At 50.0% G+C, this 26,134-nt stretch overlaps 1 protein-coding gene across 7 annotated transcripts in view; it reads right to left on the minus strand.

Moving 5' to 3' along the window:
• The window catches only part of KIF26A (kinesin family member 26A), a 115,577-nt gene extending 89,737 nt beyond the window's left edge, over window positions 1-25,840 (minus strand). Inside the window, exons 1-6 of one of the 7 annotated variants that reach the window (XM_065063337.1) lie at window positions 25,596-25,840; window positions 21,152-21,222; window positions 18,978-19,863; window positions 18,102-18,209; window positions 14,373-14,534; window positions 11,762-12,007 (exon numbers count right to left, since the gene is read on the minus strand). In XM_065063337.1, coding sequence (XP_064919409.1) covers window positions 11,762-12,007; window positions 14,373-14,534; window positions 18,102-18,209; window positions 18,978-18,989 — 528 coding nt within the window. In that variant the 5' untranslated portion in view covers window positions 18,990-19,863; window positions 21,152-21,222; window positions 25,596-25,840. Of the gene's footprint in view, window positions 1-11,371; window positions 11,582-11,761; window positions 12,008-12,145; window positions 12,489-14,372; window positions 14,535-18,101; window positions 18,223-18,977; window positions 19,864-21,151; window positions 21,223-25,595 lie in introns of those variants that run through there. The other 6 variants (XM_065063338.1, XM_065063339.1, XM_065063340.1 and 3 more) reach the window with 6 other exon arrangements.
• Window positions 25,841-26,134: the final 294 nt, after the last annotated feature.

Raw genomic sequence — 26,134 nt, forward strand, 5'->3', positions numbered from 1 at the left:
AGGTAAATGCCGAAAGAAGCTCTCTCAGCAGACTGCTGACACTCTGCATATTATAAATTACTTCAACTGTGTCTCCTCTTTGCAAAAGCCACAAAAGGACAATATCTTACAGTGTTTCCATGCCACTCAATCATCCACACAAAATTACCCTTGTGAGAGCTTGTTGGAAGAATGTCAAATATACTTGCCTTTCTTTGCAACAAAATCTTCAGAGAAAGACAGCAAAATAGCTCACTTCTGCATTCACAGTTATACAACCTAAACTAACACCTGAACATTTTAACCGGAGATTCTGGGTTTAACTCCATATTTAATTACAAGCTACAGGCAAAATAGTTACAGGCCAAATCCTGGCCTGCTTACAAAAGCTCTGCAGCACCTGCAGTTCATATTAAGGTTAAGGAACCTCTTCTAAAAGTGGTATTTGGGACAAACCAGCCATTCCTCCTTCTGCTCACCTTCCAGAAAAGGTGCACCAGCATTGCCCAGAAATTACAGTGGCAAAGACACTTGTGCCTCACCTCCATCCTTCAAAGGCCACATTTTTTACAGCAAATTTGTTTCTCATCTGCTAATGACTCCTTGGGACCAGATGGCCCAGGACCAGGCAGTGATATGGGAACACCTCCCTTCCTCAGGATGCACCCAGCGCTAGGGCATGCACATGGGGACTAAGTGACATTTTCATCAAAGACTGAACTCTGTTTCCTCTGTGTTACTGGAGCGCTCATTCTCACAAGTGGAGCAGCCAGGTCCCTATACAAACAAACATATGTATGCGTATTCAACACAAAACTAATGCACTATCACAATATGGCTACCATTTCTCAAATAATACGCAAGTCAGCCAAACTTACCTTTTCCTAATATTCGGCAATCACTTTTACTAAATCCGGGCCAAAACTCTATCACAATTCTGCTGCTCTGTCAACACAACACACAGTCCAACACTGGCAGAGGTTGACATGCTCTTTGCACTTGTGCTAAGTATACTCGCCACATGGGAAGCAAAATCCTTCTTGCCTGAGCTGCCAGAGATCAGCTCATTCAACTATCTCCCTAGCCTTCCTTCGATCATTGGGACAGCAGGTGCCTCAGCATTATTAGTCAAGCCTCACCTGCTGAACAGGGTCAAGATCTGTCCAACTTTTGCTGCTTATTGCAGCTGAAAATCATTTACTTGCATGAAACAGGCCATATGGGATGCTCCCAGTCTGGACTGGTGACTGGTCACCCAGGTCTGGAAGTGCTCTTGGCTTCTGGAGCCAACTCCATACCAATGTCTAGCAAGCACTCCACAGACAAAGCACAGAGCACATTTATAAGGTCTGGCTTTTGGCTAGTAAACCATCCTGGGAACTGTGCCATTGGTTGCTACAGCCTGGCTGCAGTTGGGCAGTAGATACAAGCAGTTGGTTTTACACTCCACACTAGACAATTTGGTGTTAAAGAGAGGGTCTGTCACAACATCAGCATGTTCTGTCCAGAGGCACTGTTGTGGTTTAAGCCAGCCAGCAACTAAGCACCACACAGCCGCTCACTTACCTCACTAGGATGGGGGAGATACTCAGAAGAGGAAAAGTCAGAAAACTTGTGGGTGGAGATAAGGATAGTTTAATAAGTAAAGCAAAAGCCACGCACACAAGCCAAGAGATGCATTCACCACTTCCCATAGGCAGGCAGGTGTTCAGCCATCTCCAGGAAAGCCAGGCTTCATCACAAGTAACGGTTACTTGGGAAGACAAATACCGTAACTTAAAATGTCCTCCCCTTCCTTTTTCTTCCCCCAAAATAGATAATGAGCATGACATCATACGGTATCAAATATTCCTTTGGCCAGTTTGGGTCAGCTGTCCTGGCTGTGCCCCCTCCCAGCTTCTTGTGCACCTGCAACTTTCTCTATAAAAGTCCTTGACTTGGTATAAACATTGCTTGGCAACAACCAAAACATCAGCATATTGTCAACATTCTTCTCATACTCAGTACAAAGCACAGCACCAAACCAGCTACTAGAAAGAAAATTAACTATCCCAGCTGAAACCAGGACAGGCACCCAAAGTGGACCCAACAGCTGCCAAGGAAAGAGCTTTCACCACTCCACACCAAGCAGTACAGAGAGCTTTTACAGACGACCCAAAAGCAGTAAAATAATTGAAACAAGGATGGCCAGATTTCTTGATTGTACGAGCCACTTGCATGTCCTCATATTTCTGACAGCTGTTGAGAATGCCACATCACAGAGAGTCCCTGGAGACAGCTCATGGTCTGAGGATGGCAACAGCTCCTGCTGCCCCATTTTGGGAGGGAATCAGACATGTGCCACCAGCACCGTGCTATTGCTCTCAACCACTCCGGCAGCCTCATCCCCTTCAAAACACTCAGCAGGACCCCTCTGCTGAGGGCTGCATGATGTTCCCTGGGCCACAGCCACCACCTCTGACCGGCTCAGGAGACACATAAGATGCAAGCAACAGCATAAGCAGCAGGCATAAACAGGCATAAGCAGCCTGAAAAACAACCCTGAAAAATAATGTTATTGATAAAGTTACATGCAAAGCTGAAGGAGACTTCTATACTCTGAGGTCCAGAAGAACAGCAACAATGCTAAAAGGAATAAATACAAGCTACAACACACAATACAGTGAGAACAAAAGAAGGCAATAAAAAAAGGAGTACAGTAGAAACTGAGTACATCTAACTTCCCAAATGACTTAAAACACAAAGCCAAACACTACCCATTTACAGTATAATCAGCGCTGATCAATATATACACACCGACAACGACACAAACCACGCTGTAAAAAATTGTATGTTGTGGTAAAACAGGAAACACATTTAAACATAATCTTTTGAATGCTGTGAGAACTAGGACTAATGCTTCACTTCCACCATTAATGCTGAAAGCCAGTCAATGCCCAGCCTAGCCACAAGTATCACATTTCAGTTTTGTACACAAGGCTTCCCATCCCATTCACCAAGCAGCGTAAAATCCCTCAGCAACGTTAGGGAAAGATTTGCAAAGAGCTAAATGAAAATTGATCATTTTCCCACAGCCGTCCAGTGTTCCAATCAATTCTGCACAGGTATTGACGTATGGTAATGCCAGCCCAGCCGCAGCCGAAACTCAGAGCAGCTTGCCAAACTCCATGAACACTGACCAAAGACTGATATTATGGCTTGACTCAGAAAGAAGGGTAATTGCGCACACCAAGCCCCTTTTTTGTGAGCAAGTGCTGAGATTTCACTGATTCACTGTATGTTAGGGTGACGCATGCAACAGTCAGACACTTAGTGATAAAACAAACACGCAATAATGGCATTATGCTGCCTAAAATAGGTGGATATACTTATACCAGTTAAACATTCTCTCTCCAACACGAAAATGAACATCTGCCAGCTACGCCTTAAAAGCTCATGTAGCTTCAAAGCAAAGAAGTCAGTCAAAAGAACTATACACCAGAAGTTTACATTCACTTTACCTTATCCTAGAGAAGAACACATTACTCCTGCAAAGTGACATATACCCACCACTCCTCTTGCTTGGAATAATCATTTGAAGCTTTGCTCTTGGGCTCCTCTACAAAATTTTCCTTTTTTCCATGTAAAAATAAATTTTAAAAAATAATAATAACGAAAAACTAATAAGTAACACACCTTGGTATAAACTTCAAAAGCAGTATGAAGACCTGAAGCGACTAAAGAGTTCCTGGTTTACTGTGAGGCCATGCCACATTTCCACAAGGCAGCTTTCTAGTTTCATCACAGGGAGGCACAGAGCAGTTTGCAGATAAACCCTTTTTAGAAAGAATTGGTACAGCTCTAATCCACGCTCACTGAGCTGATCTGATAACTGGTACTTAAGCAGGCTCCCTTTTGCCTGGACATACACCAGAGCGCCTTCAGCCCCTTCACAGAGCCTCACCACCGCCCTCCTGATGAACCAGCAGATTTTCAGGGCTATCTATTACTGTCTTCACAGTCATCTGAAGTCCTTAGCTTTGTTTGCTGCATTTTCTTTAGCAGAGACCCCAGCCTCAGAACCTTCTCCCCATCCCCAACACAGAGACACACAACCTGCAAGTTCATTAACCAGTCAAACTCCACTCATTTCTATGTCCCTGTGGTATTGTATATTCCTCTTTATTATGCATATTACAGGAACAGCCAGCCGTACTAAGAACAACAGTCAATGATGCTCAATGTCATCATCCAAGCCAACAGCAAGAGAGAGAGTCCCCACAACAACAAAAAATTACTGGAAATGGAGAAAAAAATGGAAGCATTTTCTCTCTGCCAGGCAAAGGAGAAATTAAGCACATGGATATGAAGCAGCTTGTCCAAATTTGCAAAGTCAGTGAAAGATCTAGGGATTAAATTCAGGTCTTTCATCCCTGCCCTGTGTCTAAACAGGACATAGTTCCTCCGGATAACAAAGGCAGCAGGAGGCATGATTCTCCTGAAAGTAAGGCCTGAGTGGTCTCCCATTAGTCACTCATATGAGAGACTATACAAAATCAGTAGACACTTGTAAAAGAGATCAGCATGTTCCTGATGATGAGCACAGCCAGCAGTGGAGACAAGACTTTCACCTTCCTGAAGATGTCCTCCATTTGGGGATATACTAAACACATAAGTATGAAATAGTTATTCCACAGAGCTGCAGGTCTGAAATTAGAGAACAGGGAGACAAATCCAGACAAACCAAATGCCATAGATTTCCAGTAAATGAGGATACAATGCTCCCAAATGGCCAGCTGCCTGCCACACTTGATGTGAGCAATATCCAAGCAGATCTAGTTCCTGAAGGCAATCCAATTTTGAGGAAGGCGAGAGCATCATCATGGAAAAATCTTCCATAAAACAGACACACATTTCCAAATAGATTCTGTTCTTCTAGTCAGGGTGAAGCAAAATCTCCACACACTTTCCACAGCAAAATGTTCATTAGCTGGCTGAAAACCCAGGGACTAACTGGGTCTTCTCTAGATCAGCATCCTCACTGTGGGGAAAAAGGATTCAGACCCACAAAGAGCAGTTATCGCTGGGCACCCAAGTAGCAGCAGACCCACGCAGCAACTGTGTACGTGGCAGGCAATCCTGGTCTTGGGAAAGAAAATTCTCTTGGTGGTTTCAGCCATCCCTGCTCCAACACCCCGCAGTGTCAGGTCCAGAGCAGCAGCCACTATCAGCCGCAGAGTGCCGGGGCAGAGGAGGATGACTACTGCCTCCTACAACCCCGCTGTTAACAAGTCAGGGGCTGGGATCACTGTAGATGGAAACTCTTGGCAGAAACAATAAAGCAGCTACCACATATTTCAACAGGTTCAAAGTAACCTCAGATGTTAGAAGCAGATGCTCTTTTCCACCCCCTGGGATTTTGAAATGGTTTATGTGTTTCCTCCCTTTTCCCTAACAGGGCAGGGTGCTGAAGGAATTAGCTACAGAAAGAGCCGGAGCAATACTAATTACCCTCAGCTACCCAGGAGACCGCAGTACCTTGAGCTAATTGTGCAATCCCTGCTCCCCCACGTCAGATCCCCCAGCGAGAAGGTCTCTTGCCTCCGGCATCTGAAATGCAAGATAATCCCACTCACCTGTATTTTAAAAGGGCATGCTTGAAAATCCTAAATGTCTATAGAGAACTCATTACAATTAGTTTCTGTGGCAGATCGCATAGCATCAAGACCACTGCACTGGCTGAAACAAGGGAACTGCTCGCGTCAACACGTTTGACATGGTGTTGTCACTAACCCCGTTATTAGATTGCACATGTACCCAAAATCCACATCTGAGCGCATAGCCTGAAGGACTCCATCGCCAAGTCTCTGCAAGAGTCTCTCTCACAAAATTAAATATTAAAAGTGCATCTCAAAAAAAAAAATGCCCTGTAGTTTCATATTTATTAATGACATTACTTTTCCACTTATGCATTTTTTAAATGTTAAATATAGAACACTTTAAGGTGCATTTAGTGCTTGTAAAGAGCCCTGAAAAGTGGATTCCTCTGGAGAGGAATCTGTAAAAGACAGTTCTCCCACTCAGTTCCCCTTATCCACATCAACCCAGTTGCAGAAAGGCCCCCCCATTAAAAGAAAACCAAGCCTTCAGTAAAAGAGGACCCAAAGTTAGCCAAGATGCAGCACAGGATATCTAAACCATCACCAGGACTCTCAAGTTCCAGGTGACCATGACACTCAGGGCTGATTCATTAATAGAAAACAATAGGCACCAGAAGAAAATCGCACAAAAAAATCAGGGCTTGCTTCTAAAAGCTTAAACCTATTCCACATGCACCTCAAATGTTGTGAGAAGGCCCCATGTGCTGGGAACCCTTGCCCTTTCAGGGAAGCGTGAGCACTAGTGTGTGCCTTTCCAGGCTCCTCCATGCACAGCGCATGCTCCTGAAGCACCAAACAGCGCACACAACAGTGAGGAGACAGGTACCAGCAGCCAGGGACCATGCAAGCTCTCCTTGCTACTCGCCCTGCTGATACCATGCCAAGAGAGTAGCCAAGGTGGGGATAACAAAGCATACCCAGCTGTCCATACATCAAGATCACAGTCCTCAGTCCCACGCCTGTCCTCTCAGGCTGTTTTTCCAAAGCAACGAGAACTGCACTGCCTTTACCCCCAGCCTCCTTGCTGCCAGCCCTCCTTAACAGCTTTTGAACCCATCAATTGAGGTAGAAGGCTCAGAGCAGGTTCCTACAACTTCTACAAAGTGGCTGTGAGAGAAGTTGGGCAGGACCCACATGTTATTGTTCGGCAGAGGCCAGATGTCCAAGCACTAGCTCAGCATCAACCAAACAGTGGGTGTGCAGATGCAGAGAAGGTGCTGCCTCTTATCAAGTCATCAGGGACAAGGAGGGAACAGATGAGAATAATGCAGAGGGATGGGGAAAGCAAAGCATCCATCCTACCAAATCATCCTTCCTTGGTTCTGCTGCTCGTGGAAACATGTGGGGGTTGTTTCACATACAGGAGAAACCCACAGGAAAGAGCATGCCCATCCCAAAGACTTTGTTCTTCATCTCCCCCTCTGGTGATGCAATCAGCAGCACGCACAGGTATACCAAGAGCCCATCACTTTCATCAGAAGCAGGTGTGGTGGGAGCTCAATCCAGCAGTGCTGCGTGGCATCTGCACAGCTGAGATGTCAGTGCAAACAGTGTGTCTTCCTCCCCTTTTTCGGGGGAGAAGCTGGGCTTCCTCCAACTATAGCTGTTGTAACACAGAGCCCTGCCAAGGACACAGCAAGCTAGGACTTGCTTAGCTCCCTCACATGATTCATGGTTTGTTAGCAACCAAAGGCATGACCTGTCCTGGTCACCACCACTCTCTGCGGACCAGGGCTGGCAGCATACCTCTTGGTAGCCAACCACAGCTTACTCGGTCAGCTGAGAATACAGACAACACTTGGGGTTTTTTAGGTATCAGAGACAAAGTGCTGTCCATCTCGCCAGCAACAAAGAGCCCACAGTCACTCCTTCGTCCCTCAAACTCCTGGGAGGCTGGTCAGTGGTGTGCCTCATGTAACGGGCAGTGTAATGCAACAGGGAGAAAAAAATGGGGAAGAAAAGAAGCTCTCAAAAAACAGGACAGCAAGAACTTGGCAGAATTCAAGCTACCATACAATACATATGTTTCTGCCTCCCTTCATGCTGTCTCTGCCCCCCACCTGCACCAGCAGCAGGTACAATATAAGCTGCTCAGACTGGGGGTTCGGGTGTGATGATGGATGGGGACAGGTGAAATGAGGTGTATAAATGCCTGGGATCAGAGAAACACAGTCCTCAATGCTAATCACTTCCAAAGTGAACTTCCTCTGATCTTGGTCTCCTGTCAATATTTGTAAAAAAAATATTTTATCCCCGTACAACTGCTTACAAAAGTTACTTTTCTACAACCCAAGTATTTAAACCATCCTAAACCCTTTTGTGGATGTGGTTGTATCAATGTGTGCTTCCTTGTACCAAAAGAGCTTTCCTCCTCTGCTCATAAGGGATTAGCTAAAACCATTTTACAGTAGCTGTACATCCTTAGGGCTATTGCCTGCACTAGAGGGAGTGCAGAGTTTACTTCCAGCGATGCAGCTGCAGGAGCGCATGTTGTGCTGGACAGTCCCTGCATGTCCCCTTCCTTTCAGAGATACACACCTCCCTCTGACACACACCTCTGAGAAATGACAGCATGTTTGGATTTACTGAACAGAGGCATCACACAAATTAATTTGCATTTGTGAAGCACTGCAAAGATTTTAGGTGCTAAGTATTATTATTATTACTAATTTGGTCTACATCCCCATTCATTCCTCAGCCTCTCCTGTGAATCTGCCAACAGTGATGCCAATTAGTGGTAATTGTTGTGGTGGTTTTGCAACAAGGCTATTTGCCAGTGGGGAGTGAGACAGAGACCACCAACCCATTTCCCGTGGATTGCCCCACAGCTGCCAACAGCAACAACTTCCAAGCACAGCAACCTGCTCTCCACTCCAGCTGGAACCCTGGAGTTGGGAGATCCTGTATCCCATTACCAGGTCCCCAGGGACACAGCCTGCAAGGCACATACAAAACTTTTAATTAGGGATAAACCAAAGGCACCTTTTTTTTTCTTTCCCTTCTTTGCTAGTTCAGTACGTGGCCCAGCAACTGATGCTGATACTGCAATACCAAAATGCTAATTTGGGAATCATTTCAGATTAGACTCTGCTCATTTTCATCCATAGTTGGTGAAAATCGCATTTTGATTCACACACAGGCCTCACTGTGGTGGCAAACTGTAAAGGCAGCAGCAGTAAAAAGGGAACTGACAGTGTGGGGTGCAGTAAATCTTGTACTTGGGAGAACTGTTAAAGAGTTTTAACATAAGCAAAGAGATATATCTTTTTATCAGCTGTCCACAGAAATTTGGAGGACTTTAAGAGACACAAACAACTAACAGTATTCTGTAATCAATGCACATCATCTGAGCACCGAAACTTTAAATTATTTATAGATTTTAAATACTTCTAATTGAAAGAACAGCAACACATAAACTGTATGAATCATAGCCCTCTCAAGTAATTAGATTTGTTATCCCTGCAGACTGCAAACAGTACGTTGGTTTTTTATTCTAATGTGAATTCAATCCCTTGTCAGCTGCCCCACGCATGAGAATACACCTCCTCTCTTTCATCAAGAAAGATATCAACAGCAGGAAACTAGCCCTTCTTTCATCTCTGAGGCACCCACCCACCTTTCCAAAGGGTTTTCAACCAGGTGTGGAAATCTTTCTGAATCTGTGCTGAAAGATCCTTTAATTATTATGGCAAAGGAGGTAAATCCTTTGAGAGCAGTGTGCTCCAAGCAGTAGCCTTCTGGTGTTTACTCATTCAGTAGCTGCTTAGTTTGACAGTATGTTAAAAGAGCTCATAAGAAATTCTTTGGACTTTTATTGTATGGACATGAAACTCTTATGGAAAGGAGCTGCTTTTTCAGATGTCTTGTTATATAGTTAAACAAGAAAGGGGGGGGGAGGGAGCGGAGAAAAAGAAAATTAAAAAAGCAAGCTGCCTTTCTGGCAGGAACACTACACAGTGCTCAGCCTGCCAGCATATTGCATCAGATTCCCACTGCAAGGCCAATTCGCAGCAGCTGAGTAGCCAAACCCCTGACTGTTATCTCCCACTAACCTACTTCACACTCAGAAGGCAGTAAGTAGGGATGTTTATTGCATCTTCCTTCCTGAGGAGCTGCTCACTATACCAGGATTAGTGCGGGGGGTTGAGCATGCAGTTAGGCTACAGGTCTCAGAAGCATTAGAAAATGGTTGGTTTGGGGGGATTTTTGGGGGTTGTTTCAAATTTTAAACATCAAACTATACTGTATGCTACTCGATAAGTAAACTCCAGGTATCTGTTACTCTGTGAGCAGGTCTGTCAAGGTTCTGCCACTGTGATGACGACTATTTTATTACGTTCCTAGGCATGCTTTGAAACTCCGCAGAAAAGGGGGATTAATTTACCCATCATCGAGTGCTTATCAAGGAAGTCCCCTGAGACTTGCAGGGAGGAGACCACACAAACAGGCCTCTGCTCACAGGTCTCCTCACCTGAACACCTGGCCAAGGCCCCCTGACTCTCCTGCACCAGCGGCTTTTTTTTTCCCATGACAGAGATCCACTCCCAGATAAGACACTATTCTTTACAGCAGAGGCCCACCCCAACAACAGGAACAGGGGGTTATGTGCTCCTCTCTAAAGCAGCCTATCGCATGCACTTCACAAGGGGAAATTAAACTTCTTTCCACCATTCGCAGCAATCCATAAAACAAAAGGTCCAGAAGTCCTGAATTCAGTGAGATAAGATACGTGACCTTTTACACCACCGAAATAAGAGCTCGCTCCAAACCTAGCAAGTCAATAGAGAGACTCCTGGTGATTTCAAAGGGCTTTGGATCCGGCCTGAAAATACAAACCTTGCTGCACATTCGGACACTGCTCCACAATGCACTTCCAAACAAAACTATATTTAGATTCAATGGGAATACTGTAGATCATACAGAAACTCTTTGAATGAAAATGAAGGTCAGTAGGGTTTGGCTTCCTCTTCAGACCCTCCCCCCAATGCTTGCAAACATCCAGATAAGCATTGTTTAGAAAACAATACCTTACTTCCAAATGTTATCAAAATCCCAACACACGTTTTGTGTGCTCTGAAACAGTATCTCAGGGTCTTCTGTTACATTTTGCCCCGTCAGCTAATCCTCAGCATCTTGCTTCAGATACCCAGGCAAGTCTCTCAATACTCTGTAGCTTTTCACCTGTATCACCTTTTAAAAAGTTTAGTTTCACGTAGACTCACTAAAGGAAAATGGACAACAAAAATAAAGACCTCCAATATACAGAAAACAAACACGGAAAGAAAAACTAGGCAGCCAACTACAACAGACACAAATAAAGCTGCACGTGTTAAAGGAAACCTCTGCCATACTCATGCACTTTCTCCATTCACCACCAGATACAAAGGGCCATCGTGAGGCACAAACTGGAGGAAAATGACACAGCCCTGGCTTGCTTCAGTTACACTGAGGACAGGAACGAGCCCATGAGACAGGGAGGTACGCTCACACACCCAGACAGCAAAAGCCCAGCAAAACCATCCAGCTCGAACTCCCCTCCAGCACCACAAACACTAGTGCGTGCTTTTCGGCTGCGTTTTATGGGCTCCTCGGAAGGAGGAGCTGAGCGGCAGCTGCCGGCAGCTTCTCCTAAGTAGGATGAAGGTGCTGCAAAGCCCAGCCGGAGCACCGCGCCAGCATCTCCGAAGCGGTGTCACCGGGGGAGGGGCAGGGGGAGCAGCCCCTGCAGAGCGCGATGGGAGCTCGTTTGGCACCTCGGCTCTCCGAGCGGCTCCGGGCTCCACCGAGTGCGCGTCCCTGGACGGCATCCACACAGCTTCTCTTCTGCTCTCCCACTCCTCTTGCCAAAGTCACTATGAATTTTAACTGTTTCTGGCAGCCGTTGACTGTAACAGAGGGTGCGCGCCCAGCCTCACAGTTTCGCTTTTTTATTCAGCCCGGGATAAGAAACCTTGAACTTTTGGAGTACGCTCCTGGGCTGGAAATCGCCGGCTTTGCCGTCACGCTTTCCTCCTAAATCCGCGGGGACGTACACCTGACCCATCATGGGCTGGGAGCCAGGCTCCCGCGGCCCCCGCATCCCCAATAACCCCCCCGCCTCCCGACGGTGCTCGGCGCTGTACGGGCGGCGTGGGAGCACTTACCGGCGGGGCGTTGGGCGGGCAGCCGCCGGTAGCCAACTTCGCCGCCTGCCTCCTCAGCTCGGCCAGCTGGGCCTGGCAGCTCCGGCACCAGCCCCCGGCCGCCGCCCGCTCCAGCGGCCGTAGCTCGGCCCCCGCGGCGGCCCCCGCTCCCTCGGGCGGCGGGCGGCTGGCGCAGCGCTCCTCCTCGGCGGCGGCCGGCGGCCTCTTCCGCGGGGAGAGCTCTCGCACCGCGCTCCCCTCCGCCACCTGCGGAGAGAGCAGAGCTCAGCGCCACGGTACGCGGAGGCAACGCGGCTCCCACCCCCATCTCGGGAAGGAAAGAAAAAAGGCGGGGGGGGGACAAAAAGGCGGCCAAACGCGGGGAGGAGCGTTGTAACAACTTACCCCAGGCGCCCGGGGCTCAGGTCCCAGACCCTTCCTGCCGGCGGCCGCAATCATGATAGCGGGGAATGCGCGCCTGCCCCGCTCCCGCTTCGCTAGTGCGGGAGGCGCGGTGCCCGGCAGCGCGGCCGGCCCGCGGCGCCCATGGCGGGGTGGCGGTCGGGGGTGCCAACAGTGATCTCGCCTGTTCCCCGCTGTTCGGGCTGCCGCGTTAGGTGATGTTGCCTCCCATGTTGAGAACGGAATGAAGTTTGGGTTGGGAGAGGGAGGCGGAGTAAGCTCCCCACGGCGGCACGGGGAAGGACCCGGACCACGGGAGCACGTCGGAAAAAAGCTGGAAAAGTGCTCGGAGGGCAGGGGAGGAGGGACTGGGCGGGGGCGGGTAGGGTGGGGTGGGGTAAGCGGGGCGGGGGAGCCTCGGCCAGGGCGGGATGGAGTTTAGGTTTGGGGTTTTGGGGGGGGGGGGAGGGAGATGCCTTTCCATAGTGACCCTACAATATAGTCCCAAACCGGTGTGACTGGAGCGTAGGCACTCCCGCGGTTGCCTCCTTCACACTCCATCATCCAAGTTCCTCGGGAGTGAGGAAAAAAGGGCTGGGCTGAGTGTGCCGGTTCCGCTGCGGAGCGCGGAGGCAGGAAAGCTCCGCAGGCGTCGGACCCCTGCCGCGGGCGCTGTGAGAGCGGGCCAGCTGCAAACGGGGTTCGGATCCCTGGCAGGACCCGCTTCCCCCCGGCCGGTGCTCCACCGCGCGGGAGTGGGACACCGCCCCCCTCCGCGGGCAGATGCGCGGTGCCGCGGGGCACATTCCCCCCACACTCCCCAGCCGCTCGGAGGGCGCGATGGGATGTTCCTACACGCGAAAATTGACCTGACAGATGGAGAAATTAACGTTCGCGGCTAATTGTCTTCTTGGCTGCCGCTCCGGCTCGTATATTTAGCACTCTTTTTTTTCTTAGATTTTTGTTTATTTTTTTTTTCCCCAAAGAGAGGAATATGCCCCACTGTCTGTCATTCCGTTGCCCCCGCGGCAGCCGGTGGGCAGAGGCCGGGGCTACTGTCTCCTCCGTCCCTGTGACCGCAGCGCCACCTGCCGGCGCCGCCGCGGGATTGCACACGGGAGCCCCCGGTCCCACCCGGGACGGAGCCGGAGCAGGACCCGGCACCCCCCGGGGAGACGGCGGCGGGTTCCTACGGCGCTGCCAAGCGCGGCTCCTTGTCTCCTCCCCCGCTACCGCGCGGGCGGGTAGTGGTGTCACTGAACCGTGGGGTGGGGTCTGCGATGAGATGAGCAGCGCCGAGCACAAAGAGCGGGGAAAAAAAAAATAAATATATGTGTATATATATATATTGGGAAAAAAAATAATCCACCCCCAAGAGGTTCGACTGCTTCAACTTTCCTGGCTCTCCCGAGCACGTGTCTGAAGCGTCCTCCTTCCCCCAATGGCTGCATGGCCCAGGCGGGGCTGGGGCCATGTGCGCCCCGGCACAGCCCTGAGACGCCCCCGCGGTGCGGGCCGACGATCCCGTCTGCCCGGACCGGTCGCCCGTAGCTCGAGAAAAGTTTGGCTGGGAAGGCGAAGAGGAGAGACGTGGGGAGTGCGGGCTGTTGGCCGGGGGCTGTGCCATGTTGCCAGTCTAGTCCCCTTCGCTTGGTGGGCGCGGGCGGGGAAGCGGGGCTGGCACAGACACACGCACCCGGGCGGTGCGCCCCAGCTCCCTTCCTTCGCCTGCTCGGGGCTCTGCAGGTCTCCGGGAACTTGGTCCGAGATTGCATGTACCCGAATAACGACTTCAAAACCCTCCCTTAGCTCCAAGTCTCAGATTGGACGAGGCGGGTGGATAAGGGGCTGTGCTCCCCGGCCGACGCTGGGGCTGAGATCCGAGCCGCGCTGCTGGGCTGAGCTACCTCCTTGTCTTATTAAGTAAAAACAAAACTCCTGGAAATTCCGGGACGAGGTGACCCCGCTCCTCATTTGAAGCCGGAGTGCACAAGGCGCCAAGGGAGCGGGCCGGGCCGCGCGGTCCCGCCGCGCTGCTCCGCGCTGCTCCGCGAAGCCGCCAGGACTGTTCGTGGTGCTGAAACCCGCCCCGGCGCGGCCGCCGCCAACTTCGCAGCGCTAAGTTTCCCATCCCCTTCCCGTGAGCCAGCCCGGGGTAGGGCAGGCAGCCGGACCCCTCCGACCCCATGCCGGCCCCCAGTCCCCTGGGGCCAGGGTAGGGTCGTCTTACCTTGGTTTTCCTCCGCAGGAGGTGGCTGGTGAAACCGAAGATGATCTCCGAGTCCAAGCACAACGCTCCTATCTCCAGCAGGCTGGGGTTTTTCCTCGTGGCGTTGGAGGCATCGGGCGATTTTTGAAAAGCCATAATTTGGGGTTGAAAGTATCCGGCTCCCTGAGCGGAGGCGATATATTTGTATACACACACAGAGACAAAAAAAAAAAATTAAAAAAAAAAAAAAGGACAAAATTGCAAACACCTCCTACCGCTTAAAAAAGAAGGGGAGAAAAATTAATTTAAAAAAAAAAAAAAAAAAGCCAGACGCGGGTGAGTTACTCCTTCATATGCCAGGGTGCGCGCTGCCGGGGTGAAATAGCCAGCAGCTGGGCAGACCCACCAGCCGCCTCCCTGCCTCTCCCTGCCTCTCTCCGCCGCTCTCCCTCCCGTTTTAACCCCCCCAGCGCACCTTGCCTGACGAGCGAGCACGGCTGCGGGCCCCGCTCAGCGCCCCGCCGGCGCCGCGGCCGGGGCCGCCGCTGCGCTGGGTGCGGGGGGCCGGCAGCGCCCTGCTCCCCCGCCGCCGGCCATCAGCTCGCCGAGCGAGGGGGCTCCCACCGCCCGCTGGCCAGGAGCCCGCACTGCGAGCGTCCTGCCTCCCCCCATCCACTGCTGGGTGGGTTTAGTGGCTGGGTTGTGTTTTTTTTTCTTTCCCTCCTCCTTCTCCTCCTCCTCCTCCTTCGGGGTGAGCGCAAGGAGGGAAAAGCTGCCAGTGAAGTCAGTTTAGGAGGGGAAAAAGACACGCGCACACGCACAACAGAAAAAAAAAAAAAAAAAAAAAAAAGAAAGAAGAAGGAAAAAGAAAGGAAAACCTAAGGGAGCAGAAGTGAAGCACTTTCCGGAGAGGACACACTCTTCCACTCCTATGAAAACCTTCCCACTCTTTTTTCCCCCGGCAGCGAGGGAGCGAGCTCCTCATCGAGGGCGCCGAGAAAGAGGTCCCTGATGGCTGCCCGCGGCGAGGGGAGCTCTCCCTGCAGGCTGCCTCTCCAACCGCCCCTCTCCACTGCAGCATTGCCACCTCCACGTACGCGTGTCCCCACGCGTGTCCCTGCCTGAGGGCTGAGACCGAGCTCTTGCATCGGGAGTCTCTGCCGGGGCGCGGCCCGTCCCGTCGGGGCGGGAGGGAACGGGATGGATCGGGCTCCCCGGCAAAGCGGGGGAGGGGAGTCTGGGCAGAGCATTAATCCTTCCCCGTGTACTTTCCCGCTAAAAAAATAATGCACAGCCTGACAAAAGCATTAATCCGCTTCACAACGCCTGCAGCGAAAGCGAGTTGAATGTCTGTTTAGCCGGGCTCCACGGGGAAGCGCACCCGCCCGGAGGCTCCGCGCCAGCCGGACACCGGGCGCTGCAGGCGGGGGCATCCTCACGGTCCCGCCGTCCCGCTCTTCCCACCCGCAACTGCGCCGTGGGCAGGGCTGAGGTCCTGCCCCGCAGGCTGGAGAGGGTGGGGAGGAGAAGGAGAAGGAGAAGGAGGAGAAGGAGAAGGAGAAGGAGAAGGAGAAGGAGAAGGAGAAGGAGAAGGAGAAGGAGAAGGAGAAGGAGAAGGAGAAGGAGAAGGAGAAGGGGGAAAAGAGAAGGGGGAAAAGAGAAGGGGGAAAAGAGAAGAGGGAAAAGAGGAGAGGGAAAAGAGGAGAGGGAGAGGGAGAAGGAGAAGGAGAGGGAGAGGGAGAGGGAGAGGGGAGAAGAGGAGAGGAGAGGAGAGGAGAGGAGAGGAGAGGAGAGGAGAGGAGAGGAGAGGAGAGGAGAGGAGAGGAGAGGAGAGGAGAGGAGAGGAGAGGAGAGGAGAGGAGAGGAGAGGAGAGGAGAGGAGAGGAGAGGAGAGAAGAGAAGAGAAGAGAAGAGAAGAGAAGAGAAGAGAAGAGGAGAGAAGAGAAGAGAAGAGAAGAGAAGAGAAGAGAAGAGAAGAGAAGAGAAGAGAAGAGAAGAGAAGAGAAGAGAAGAGAAGAGAAGAGAAGAGAAGAGAAGAGAAGAGAAGAGAAGAGAAGAGAAGAGAAGAGAAGAGAAGAGAAGAAGAGAAGAGGAGAAGAGAAGAGAAGAGAAGAGAGAAGAGAAGGTTTTAAGACTTTATGTGCATGAAATTACACTATAGTTTCTCATTACTCTGAATGTTCTGGGTTGCTGGGCTTCCAGCTGATGAGGAGCCTGTGTGTTAAACAATAGAGGTGTGTTAATGGGTAGTTCTGTACAATGAAGGTAGAATCTACCTGCCATACACAGGCATGGGAGGGGTGCTGAGATGGAGGAGAGGAGGTGGGAAATGGTGAGATGCTTCAGCAAAGGAGCAAGGATTTGTTTGGCTTCCTTATTGCCTCCCTTGCTAATGTAGCCATCTCAGACCAGATGTGTGCCAGTGTGTCAGCTGGTCCCTTAACCCAACAGAGAATGGAGTCTGCAGGGATCCAGCCCCTGTTCCATCTTGCACAGTCTCATCTCTTCACCCTCACACCAATCCTACCCCAGCCTCCTGCCTTGCTGTGCACAACTCCTCATGCTCCACCACCCCCTCCTACACAGGTGGGACATGCCCCTGCCTTGGAAATTCCTATGCTTGGAAAGTTCCACAGTACCAAGCAGGGGTGGGAAGAGGAGGGTGAAATGGAGGGCAGAAAGATGAGCAATTCAAGTAAAATGTTGGTATGGACCTCAGCTGTCCAGATAAAGAGTTTCCTCCTGAGGCCCCCAGCCCAGGTGCTCAGCAGGAGGTAGAGCAGTGCACATCACCAGCATCCAAACCAACAAATGTCATTTCCCATGCACTGGGGAAAGAAGCTTGGAAACATTCAAGGTCAGAGACAAGTATGGTCATGCCAGGAAGGCTCTGGACAAGGCCTGAGCCATCTGTCACCATCCCCCACATCTTCAGCCCAATCTGAGATTAAGCACTTACACCACGCTGGTCTGGCCCCAAGGAGACCCCAGCTCTGTCCACAGGCCACCTCCAGCCTATCAGGTCTTCCTCACCCACCGCAGCTTGCTTCTCTGCCCAAGCTCTTACCAAGGACCCTAGGAAGCTCTGGATCTAGGATATGTCCTGATTGTCAGGCACTGAGAGTCCCTGTGCAAACACAACCTCACCCCTAATCCTGGAAAGGCTCCTTTCAGTCATCCCTGTTAAAGCAAATATCTTCCTACCCCATTGCCCTCAGGTGTCTTGTCGATAAACAAGCTGAAGGGAAAGTTATTAGATTTTATTCATGGTGTCTAAACTAAAGTAAAACATCACCAGAGTGACTGTACATAATAACAGCCTAGATAAAGTCAATTTTTCTTGGGCCGTCTGAAAGCGATCCCCAAGCATTAAAATGGGTCTCTTAATAAATATCTTATCTCCCCGCCACAGAGCCCTGGCTGCAGATAACCAGACAGCCATTACTGTACCTCTGAAATAACCCCATTTCCATCAGGACCACTTCAAACAGGCTCCACTTTAAAGACCCCACTCCCACCCCAAGGGGAGGTGGGAGAGGCTTGAACCTCCCTGGCTGTGGGAGCCAGCAAGGGGCAAGGGATTTCATCCAAGTCCCCAGGCAGGGTGGGGGGTTCCTGCATTGCAATGCATTCCCTTCCACAAGTAGTGATAGAGCGAGTCATTCCCTCTGCAAGCCAAAAGCCTAAACTCCATCCCTGCTGTGACCTGTGCTGCGGTGCGCAGTGCTGGGCTCCCACAGTCCTACTCACCTGGGTCTGCTCTGCAAGAGGAGAAAAGTTTGGGCAGGACAGCAGGGACACAGCAGGCAGCTGCCATCTCCTCGGAGGAAAAGGCCTTCCCAGTGTTCGCATCCCAGGCTGCAAGGTGATGCTGTACAGGTTGCACCGGTTTCCTTTATTAATTCACCATACAGGTGATAGTGCATTTATTAAGTATATTGCTGTGATTTCACATTTAATTTACTAAGAATACAATGGTTTGGGCTAGAGGACCCAAGGGAAATCTAGGCAACAGTGAGCAAAAATCCATGAAATTCAATGTAGCACACTAATCATGGAGGCATTATAGTATTAATTGCTATAATGATATACTTCTAATCCTATCTTACACTATGCCACATAATTTCATTGGGTAAGAGAGGAAAGGAATTAAATTTAGTTCAATACAGGCAAGCATGTAACTTAATAGAGTAGTTTGACTCCTGCACACTCATGGGTTTAGGGCTAATGTCATGCAATACGGTTGGCAGTGGGGAATAAGGACAGCACACGACTTTTGACATCCTCACCAAAATCTGTACGCAATATGGAAAAGTGTTAGATTTCTGCTTTTTGAGAGGCAAGCCGGCCTTATAAAGGATAATTAGAATTCGTTGTAAAGATGATTTATCATGTCTATCATTGTGTTTGAAAAGGCTAGGTCACCCATGAATGCTGATGAAATTTCAAAGATCTATTCCCCAAGGACTTTCTGCATCTGCTGCCCTCTGAGATGGGGAAATAGCCTAGGGCAAGCCTCTCATTAATACCACACAAAAATATAAGCATTTTGTCCGACATAACATTTTTCTTCAGTATTATACCTGACACGATCAGACCTTTAAATAACGTGGTAATAGGGCTCACTTTAAAGTTCATGTGTTCGGTGTCGTGTCCCCCCTCCTCGTTCTCTTTCCTCCCCAGCCGTTTTCAGCTAGGTAGCAGTTCTCTCTCTGACAAGGCAGCATTTCGACCCGAAACACACTTTCTCCCATAACAAATATTGCGTGAGGTGGGCGGAGGTGGTAAAAGTAGCTTTTGATCTTGTTTGTATAATCTGCAAAAGAACATCAAAGCGAGGGAAGAGGGGGAGGCAGAGAAAGGAAAGCAGAGCAGGAATAGCCCTAGACACTGGAACACCAAATAGCTCATGAATAGCTAAATAAAACATCATTAGGGTAACACGATAAATTAGTGGTTCTTTAAAGAGAGAGATGGTGGAGCTGGCTGGGTTAGCGGCCGGAGGAGGCGGGCACGTCCCATTTCATATCTGGTCCCGAGGGCAACCCAAATGGAGCCCAAACCTCGGAGAGGGGGGGCGGGAAAGCCTCGGGGGCAGGACCCCGCGAAGACACCCCCACCCCGCCTGGAAGCGGCTTCTCCCCGCCCCATCCCAGCCGGGGAACCCCCGCGGCCCTCGGGGCAGCGCGCAGCCGCGGTGGGAAGCCGGGGGGGGGTCAGCGGGAGGGTCTAGACCCGCTCCCCGGGGCGGGGTGAAGGGGAGCTTGTTTCCCCGCCGGGCGCTGCAGGTTTCGAGGCGTTCCTGGTGCTCCCCAGCCCGGGCTGCAGGGGATGGGGGGAAGTGCGGGGTGCACCCTGGGAGCCGCGGGGGCGCATGTTTGAGATTTGTTTGCTTGTTTGTTTGTTGTGTGGCCTCTCCTTTATTTTGATCAGGGCCGGTTGCCAGCGTTGGGTTAACTGATTTGCGGGGCGGGCAGTTGAGACCATCAAGGGAAACTTCAGCTCTTGCAGACTGTGGAGAAAATAACGATCATATCAGTGAAACCAGCATGAAAAGCAAACACGGCCTCCTCCTGCACGTGTCCACACACAGATGGGGAGGCAGCCACCCCTGAGACTTGGGGGTGCCCGGGTGAGGCTGCAGGATCAGAGCTGCCGCCTGAGACATCCCCAGGGGGACTCCCAGAAAAGCCTCCAGCCCTGCAGTATTGAAAACACTGGCTCTGCAGTGGCTCCACGGCCACGGGAGAGGGTGGGATGCATCTGCATTCCAAGGACCGGGAAGGAGGGAAGGACACATAGAGAAGAGAGGTCAATTCACCCCCCAAGCTATATTTCCTCTCTGTCCCCGAGGTGAACCACGTTGGCAGGATGCCTGCCTGCACAGTTCTTCTTCCAGCTCTATGCTGGAGTGCCTTATCCCTGCAACACTGGGGCTCTTTGCTCTACTCACTGCATTGGTGATTCCTTTCCACCCTTGTTGTCCTGGGGGGTCCAGCCCAGCCTGCAGGACCCCTTTACAGCTCCCACCGTGACAGCTGAGCTTCCTGCCACGGCAAGGCTGTGTCCTGCCTGCACTTGGGGCAATTCAGGCCACAGGGTGGATCCCATGAATCTAACCACGCAGGGACTTAAGCAAGCCACAGGTCATGACCTGCATTGTAGGGGAGGGCTAGATAAAGCAAGTTGATGCAAGGGCTGTCCTGACAATGCCTGGGCCTGGTGGCTCAGACCTGCTCTGGCTCCATCTCCTGCCTCTTTGTGGCCCTGCTGTCCCAGGGGAGATTGAAAGCCCTCCTGCAACCTCCTGTAAACAACTACTGAAGGTCAGGGGAAGGAAAGCCTGACACCACTTGATGATAGACAGTTGCAGATTATCTTTTGCTCAGTTGTCCGTGTCTGGGAGGCGTGGGGATCTCTGTGTTCAAGCTTTTTAATTTCCATTCTAATTTGCAAGTCATAAAGAGAGACAGGATGCAGTCCACAGTCTCCCGTTTAATTTCTTGTCACCATAATAATGCCAGTTTAACCCTCATTCACTTGCCTAGGTTCTTCTTATGCTCAGCCCTCGCCACCTTCTCTTTTGTGAAACATGCCTCCCCAGACACATTAGTTGCCTGCTTACACTATATATCTGTAGTTCTAATACTATTTCAATGACTCCTACCCAGGTGCGTTTCAGCAGCAACCTGTAGGAAAAGTGGCAACCCCCCGCTCTCTGCCTCCTTTTTAACGTTTGGCTGGATGGTTTGTAAAGGGGCGGGTGGCAGTGAGGATTACTTTCACCAAGATCTGCCCACATGGTTAGAACCACCTTTTTCCTCGGTGCCGGGACACGTACCCGGGGAGTTCCTCGCAAGGCTCTTCAGCGCTGAGAGGGAACACAAAACCTGGTCACCTTTCCGTCCTGCCGGGGGACGGGGACTCTGGGGCGCCTCCCGGGGCTGGAGGGGCGGGGCGCGGCGGGGCGGAGGTTCAGCACCCTGGACAGCGGCCCCGCTCCTGCCCGGTCCCGCCGCCCACCGGCCGCTCCTTCTGCAGAGACACCGGCCCGCGGGAAGGGGCCGGGAGACGCCGCCCCAGCGGACGTGTGGGGCAGATGTTAATTAAAATAAAATAAAATAAAATAAAATAAAATAAAATAAAATAAAATAAAATAAAATAAAATAAAATAAAATAAAATAAAATTAAATTAAATTAAATTAAAAATAAGGATGCTCAAACAGCAGCTGGAGGCTGGATTAGTCTACTTTTTGCTTTGGCAGAGAGATCCCATGGTCTGCAAGGGATGGGTGGTGATAGAGTCTGTTCTGCTCTCTCCCATGACAGGTTTGTATTACTGACCCAACACAAACAGCGTGAGAAGAAAAAAGAAGAAAAAGAAGAAGGCAAGGCAAAGGCAAATGCAAAGGCAAGGGCAAGGCGAAGACAAAGGCAAAGGCAAAAGAGAAAAGAGATAAAGCACCTGTGCCTTAAACAAGGTAGCAGCCCTGTGCTGCCCACCACTGCCATGGTCCACAGGGTGTCATGGGCAACTGTCTACTCTGCAACACGGGAGCAAACTGGGATTGACCCACTGTCCTCCTTTTCCTCCTCCTCACGTTAGTGGAGTGACTCAGGGTGGCGGGAGAATGTTCTCTTGGGGCTGCAAGTGTCCTGGGCAGCAAACAGGACTTCGAGGGAACTTAGTGAGTGAAGGAGGGCAAAGAAAGAGGGAACAAACCTGTCCTGGCTTCTAGCCTTCATCAAATAGTTCCCCCACCTCCCCAGTATGGTGGTCATGCAGGTGTTCCCAGGGACACTCAGTTTTGTGACAAACGACCAATTTAAACGGCAAACATCAAGTTTTACACAACCATATTTTCATCAAAGGTAAAATAGCATCGCAACAAACATGAAAATATCCAAGAAGTTGCAGCAGAAACAATTGGCTTTACTGACCACACACAGCAGAAACATTTACAGCTTTTTTGACTTGAGAACATAGCAAGCACAGCCCTGGAAATGCAGCTCCCTGGCCCTGTCCTCCCCTGCAGAATGAAGATGATATTGTAAGGAACAGGGTCAGAAAATGTGCTCCAGAGAGCTCAGCATGGCCTCCTATTCTATCTCCTCTCAGCTCATCCAATGCCCTGTCTTACTGGAGAAGTTGCTGGTTCATTTCCTTGACTACACTGGATCTTGAGTACATTTTTCTTACTGCCCCAGCCAAAGCCAAGTGCTTTATTAATCCTTTAACCAAGCAGAAAGACTCCGTTTTCTAAACTCAATTTTAAAATATATTTGATCGGAAAGAGAAAATTGTGTATCTCAATTAAAATGGGGCTGCTTTGTCAGTAAAAGACAAAGAACAGAGCAGGTGATGATTTTTCAACAGCCTAATGGCGCCTCGGAGCAGATTTCACTCGCAGCAAGAGGCAGCAACTTTTTGATTGAGAAATCCTGGTAAGCCCGAAAACAACATCAGAGGAGCCTGGATCCCAAACCTCAAGTAAACACAAAACAAAGAGCATTTACCAGCGCCGGAGCAGCAGCCGCGCTCCCAGAGCCGCCCGGAGCCGCGGCAGCAGACCGCGCTCTGCCGGCAGATGGCGCTGTGCCGCCAGCAACCGCCTCGCGCGCCCGGCCCCGCCCCCGGCAGGACCCCCCGAAACCCCGACCCCGAGACGAAAAGTCGGTGGCCAAGAAGGCCCAGAGTCGAGCGGACCAGGGAACACCTGCACGGCAACCACTGGAATTTCGCCGTGCCTTTTGCACGTTAGAAAGAGTCCCAATGAAACACACATAAACACACAAACAAATTAATCAGCCAGCCATTGGTGGTTCAACTTTCTTTCCTCCTCTCCCTATCCCTCACTCCATCCTGCATAATCATAGGATCATACAATCACTTTGGTCAAGATCATCAAGTCCAACCATTAACCCACCACTGGCACTAAACCATGTCCCTAAGAACCCATCTACACATCTTTTAAACACCTCCAGGGATGGTGACTCCACCACTTCTCTGGGCAGCCTGTTCCAATGCCTGACAACCCTTTCCAGGAAGAATTTTTTCTCAATATCCAATCTGAACCTCTCCTGGCACAACTTGAGGCCATTTCCTCTCATCCTGTCACTTGCTACTTGGGAGAAGAGACCAACACCCTCCATGCTACAACCTCCTTTCAGGTAATTGTAGACAGTGATAAGGTCTCCCCTCAGCCTCCTTTTCTCCAGGCTAAACAACCCCAGTTCCCTCAGCCGCTCCTCATCAGACTTGTTCTCCAGACCCTTCACCAGCTTTGTCACCTCTTCTGAACTCTCTCCATCACCTCAATGTCTTTCCTGTAGTGAGGGGCCCAAAGCTGAACACAGTATTCAGTGTGGGGCCTCACCAGCATCGAGTACAAGTTCCCTAGTTCTGCTGTCCGCACTGTTCTTGATGCACCCCAGGATGCTGTTGGCCTTTTTGGCCACCTGGCCACACTGCTGGCTCATGTTCAGGGTGCTTTGTAAAGTAAGTTTTAAAATCAAGTGTCCATACCTAACAATTAATTGCTTAGTCTTCTTCAGAAAAAACCTTGGGTTTTGAGTTATTCAACTTTTGCACTGAAGTTTGGCTGTATATTGTTTATTCTTGCTTATTCTCTGTCCTAGGACAGAAAGGCTGAAGAGTTGAACCAGTCTCGGGGTGCTGACAGCCTGAGAAGGCAAAGGAGAACGAACGCAGTTTTCTGCGAAACAAGGCGGAAAGGGGGTTTGAGAGCATCAGTCTTGCACATGGAAAACATCGCTGGAGAGCCTATGACGCAAAGAGTGATGACAGGTTCTTGCATAATATGACACTTAAAACTACAAATGGTTCGCTAAACTGGAAAAGCACTCCCTCTGCACCCGCTTGTACCCAGACATTTTCAAGCTACAAATAATTCACTGGTACAAGAGGTGCCTACGGGCTCACCAGTCTTCATGCATTTGTATGTCTGGGCCATCCTGAACCAGAAGACAACAAACATGGAGGAAATGAAGAGCAGGACCAGCTCCAGCTACTGGCAAAGTAAGCAGTTGTCCAGAGCAGCCAGTGACCAGACATAGCAAATGACCCTGAGCACCAGTCCCTCTATTCCCTTTGCCAGAGCTCTAGAAAGACAGACCGGAAGCTCCAGTCCCTGCTGTGGAAAAAGGGGAGGTCTCTTTGAATTTCATACTTTTCCTCTCTCACATGTTCCCTACAACAGTAGGGACACCAAGCCAGAATCTCCCCGTTATTTTTCCTTGTAATTGCAGAAGACACCTGGCACATGCTTTTATTTATAGGGCAATATATTATTTTTTTGCTGCTTTGCCTGCATAGCTGAGAAGACTTCAGCCAGCTCTTCTGAACACATCAAGCCAAAACAGTCCACCACACACCAGATGCAAATTGATCACTCAAACAAAGGAAAAGTTTGTCTCCAATGGAGGAGAAAAGAATGCAAAAATATCTTCTTTAGAAGACTGAAACAATAACTTGGAGAAGCAATCTCTCTGGTTCACTGATTCTGCTCACTAAACCTTAACAGGGACTTAACCTGGAAAAACTAGCAAAAGTTTTGAGCAACGAATGTTACTTTCTCCTCTGATGATCCTTCTGGCAGGTGGGACTGGAGGAAGAGGTCAGAGTGAAACAGGATTTTGGAAATGCAGTCAGGAAGAAGATGCATGAAGATGAAAAAAGACAAGAAGGGAGAAGGAAACAGATGGGGTAAGGGAAAGTTAAGAAAAGACCAGAAAGAGTAGCATTCCCACAGAGGCAGATAATCCACTGGGAGAGGGATAAGGGGTCAAAACTTCATTGAAAAGGACCCCAAAGTAAACTAATACCTAAGACACCCTCCATTCTACCCTTCTCCTAAGACATTCCTAATCCTTCTCCTTACCCCAACAGTGTACCCATCCCCTTCTTGTCTTCATTTCAACTCACCTTTTATCAAACTGACCCAGAAGTGTGATCTTAGCACAGCACAGTAAACACATTGGCTGGCTGCTTTCCTAGGCCAGCTCCTCACCACACTGATCCTGCAACGAGATACCCTGTCCACCCACCACCAATCCACCGTTTCTCTACTTCACAAACAGCAAGAGCTCCCAGCTCCTCTAGCAACACAGCAGCTCTTCTGGCTCCACAAGAGCCTATTATTTTCAGCTCCTTAATATATCTAGCTCAATTTCCAGTATTCACTCAGGAATAACCCCAGTTTATACAAGGTTGTGCAAACTCACCCTTGGCTCCCAGCCACTCAGAAGTCAAATTCACAGCAATAGGGATGGTGACAGCAGTAGAAAAGTCCTCAGCTAAACTGCTTGAACTTATTTTTGCAAAGATGAGAGTTTCCATTTTGTGAACAACCAGAGACCCAAGAGGGAAAGGCTGTGATTGAAAACACCCAAATGAAAGAGCTAAGCCACCAGGCTTAGAGCCTAAGACACCAGGACTTCAACAGCTCTGTTCTCTCTACTGCTTGGATGCAAAAGGTGACGTGACACATGCTACCATCAAACAAATAGCCCTTTGTTTTTTGTTGGTTTTTTTTTCCTTTAACTCACAACCCACAGGGGAGGAGAGCACGGAAGTGGTTAATTTGCCTTTACAATTATGTCTATTCACAGTATTAGTTTTTCTTAACTGCCTCAATTCTATTAGTATTAATGCTGTTATAGCTAAATGTAACAAAACAATTGCTTACACACAGGTCCCAGAGGTGGCCTTAGTGTGTCTCCTCACTTCTGTGATTTTCTACCCCAGTACAAGAGCGGTTGCT

Source organism: Columba livia, chromosome 5, assembly GCF_036013475.1.
Source record: "Columba livia isolate bColLiv1 breed racing homer chromosome 5, bColLiv1.pat.W.v2, whole genome shotgun sequence".
NCBI classification, from domain to species: domain Eukaryota; kingdom Metazoa; phylum Chordata; class Aves; order Columbiformes; family Columbidae; genus Columba; species Columba livia.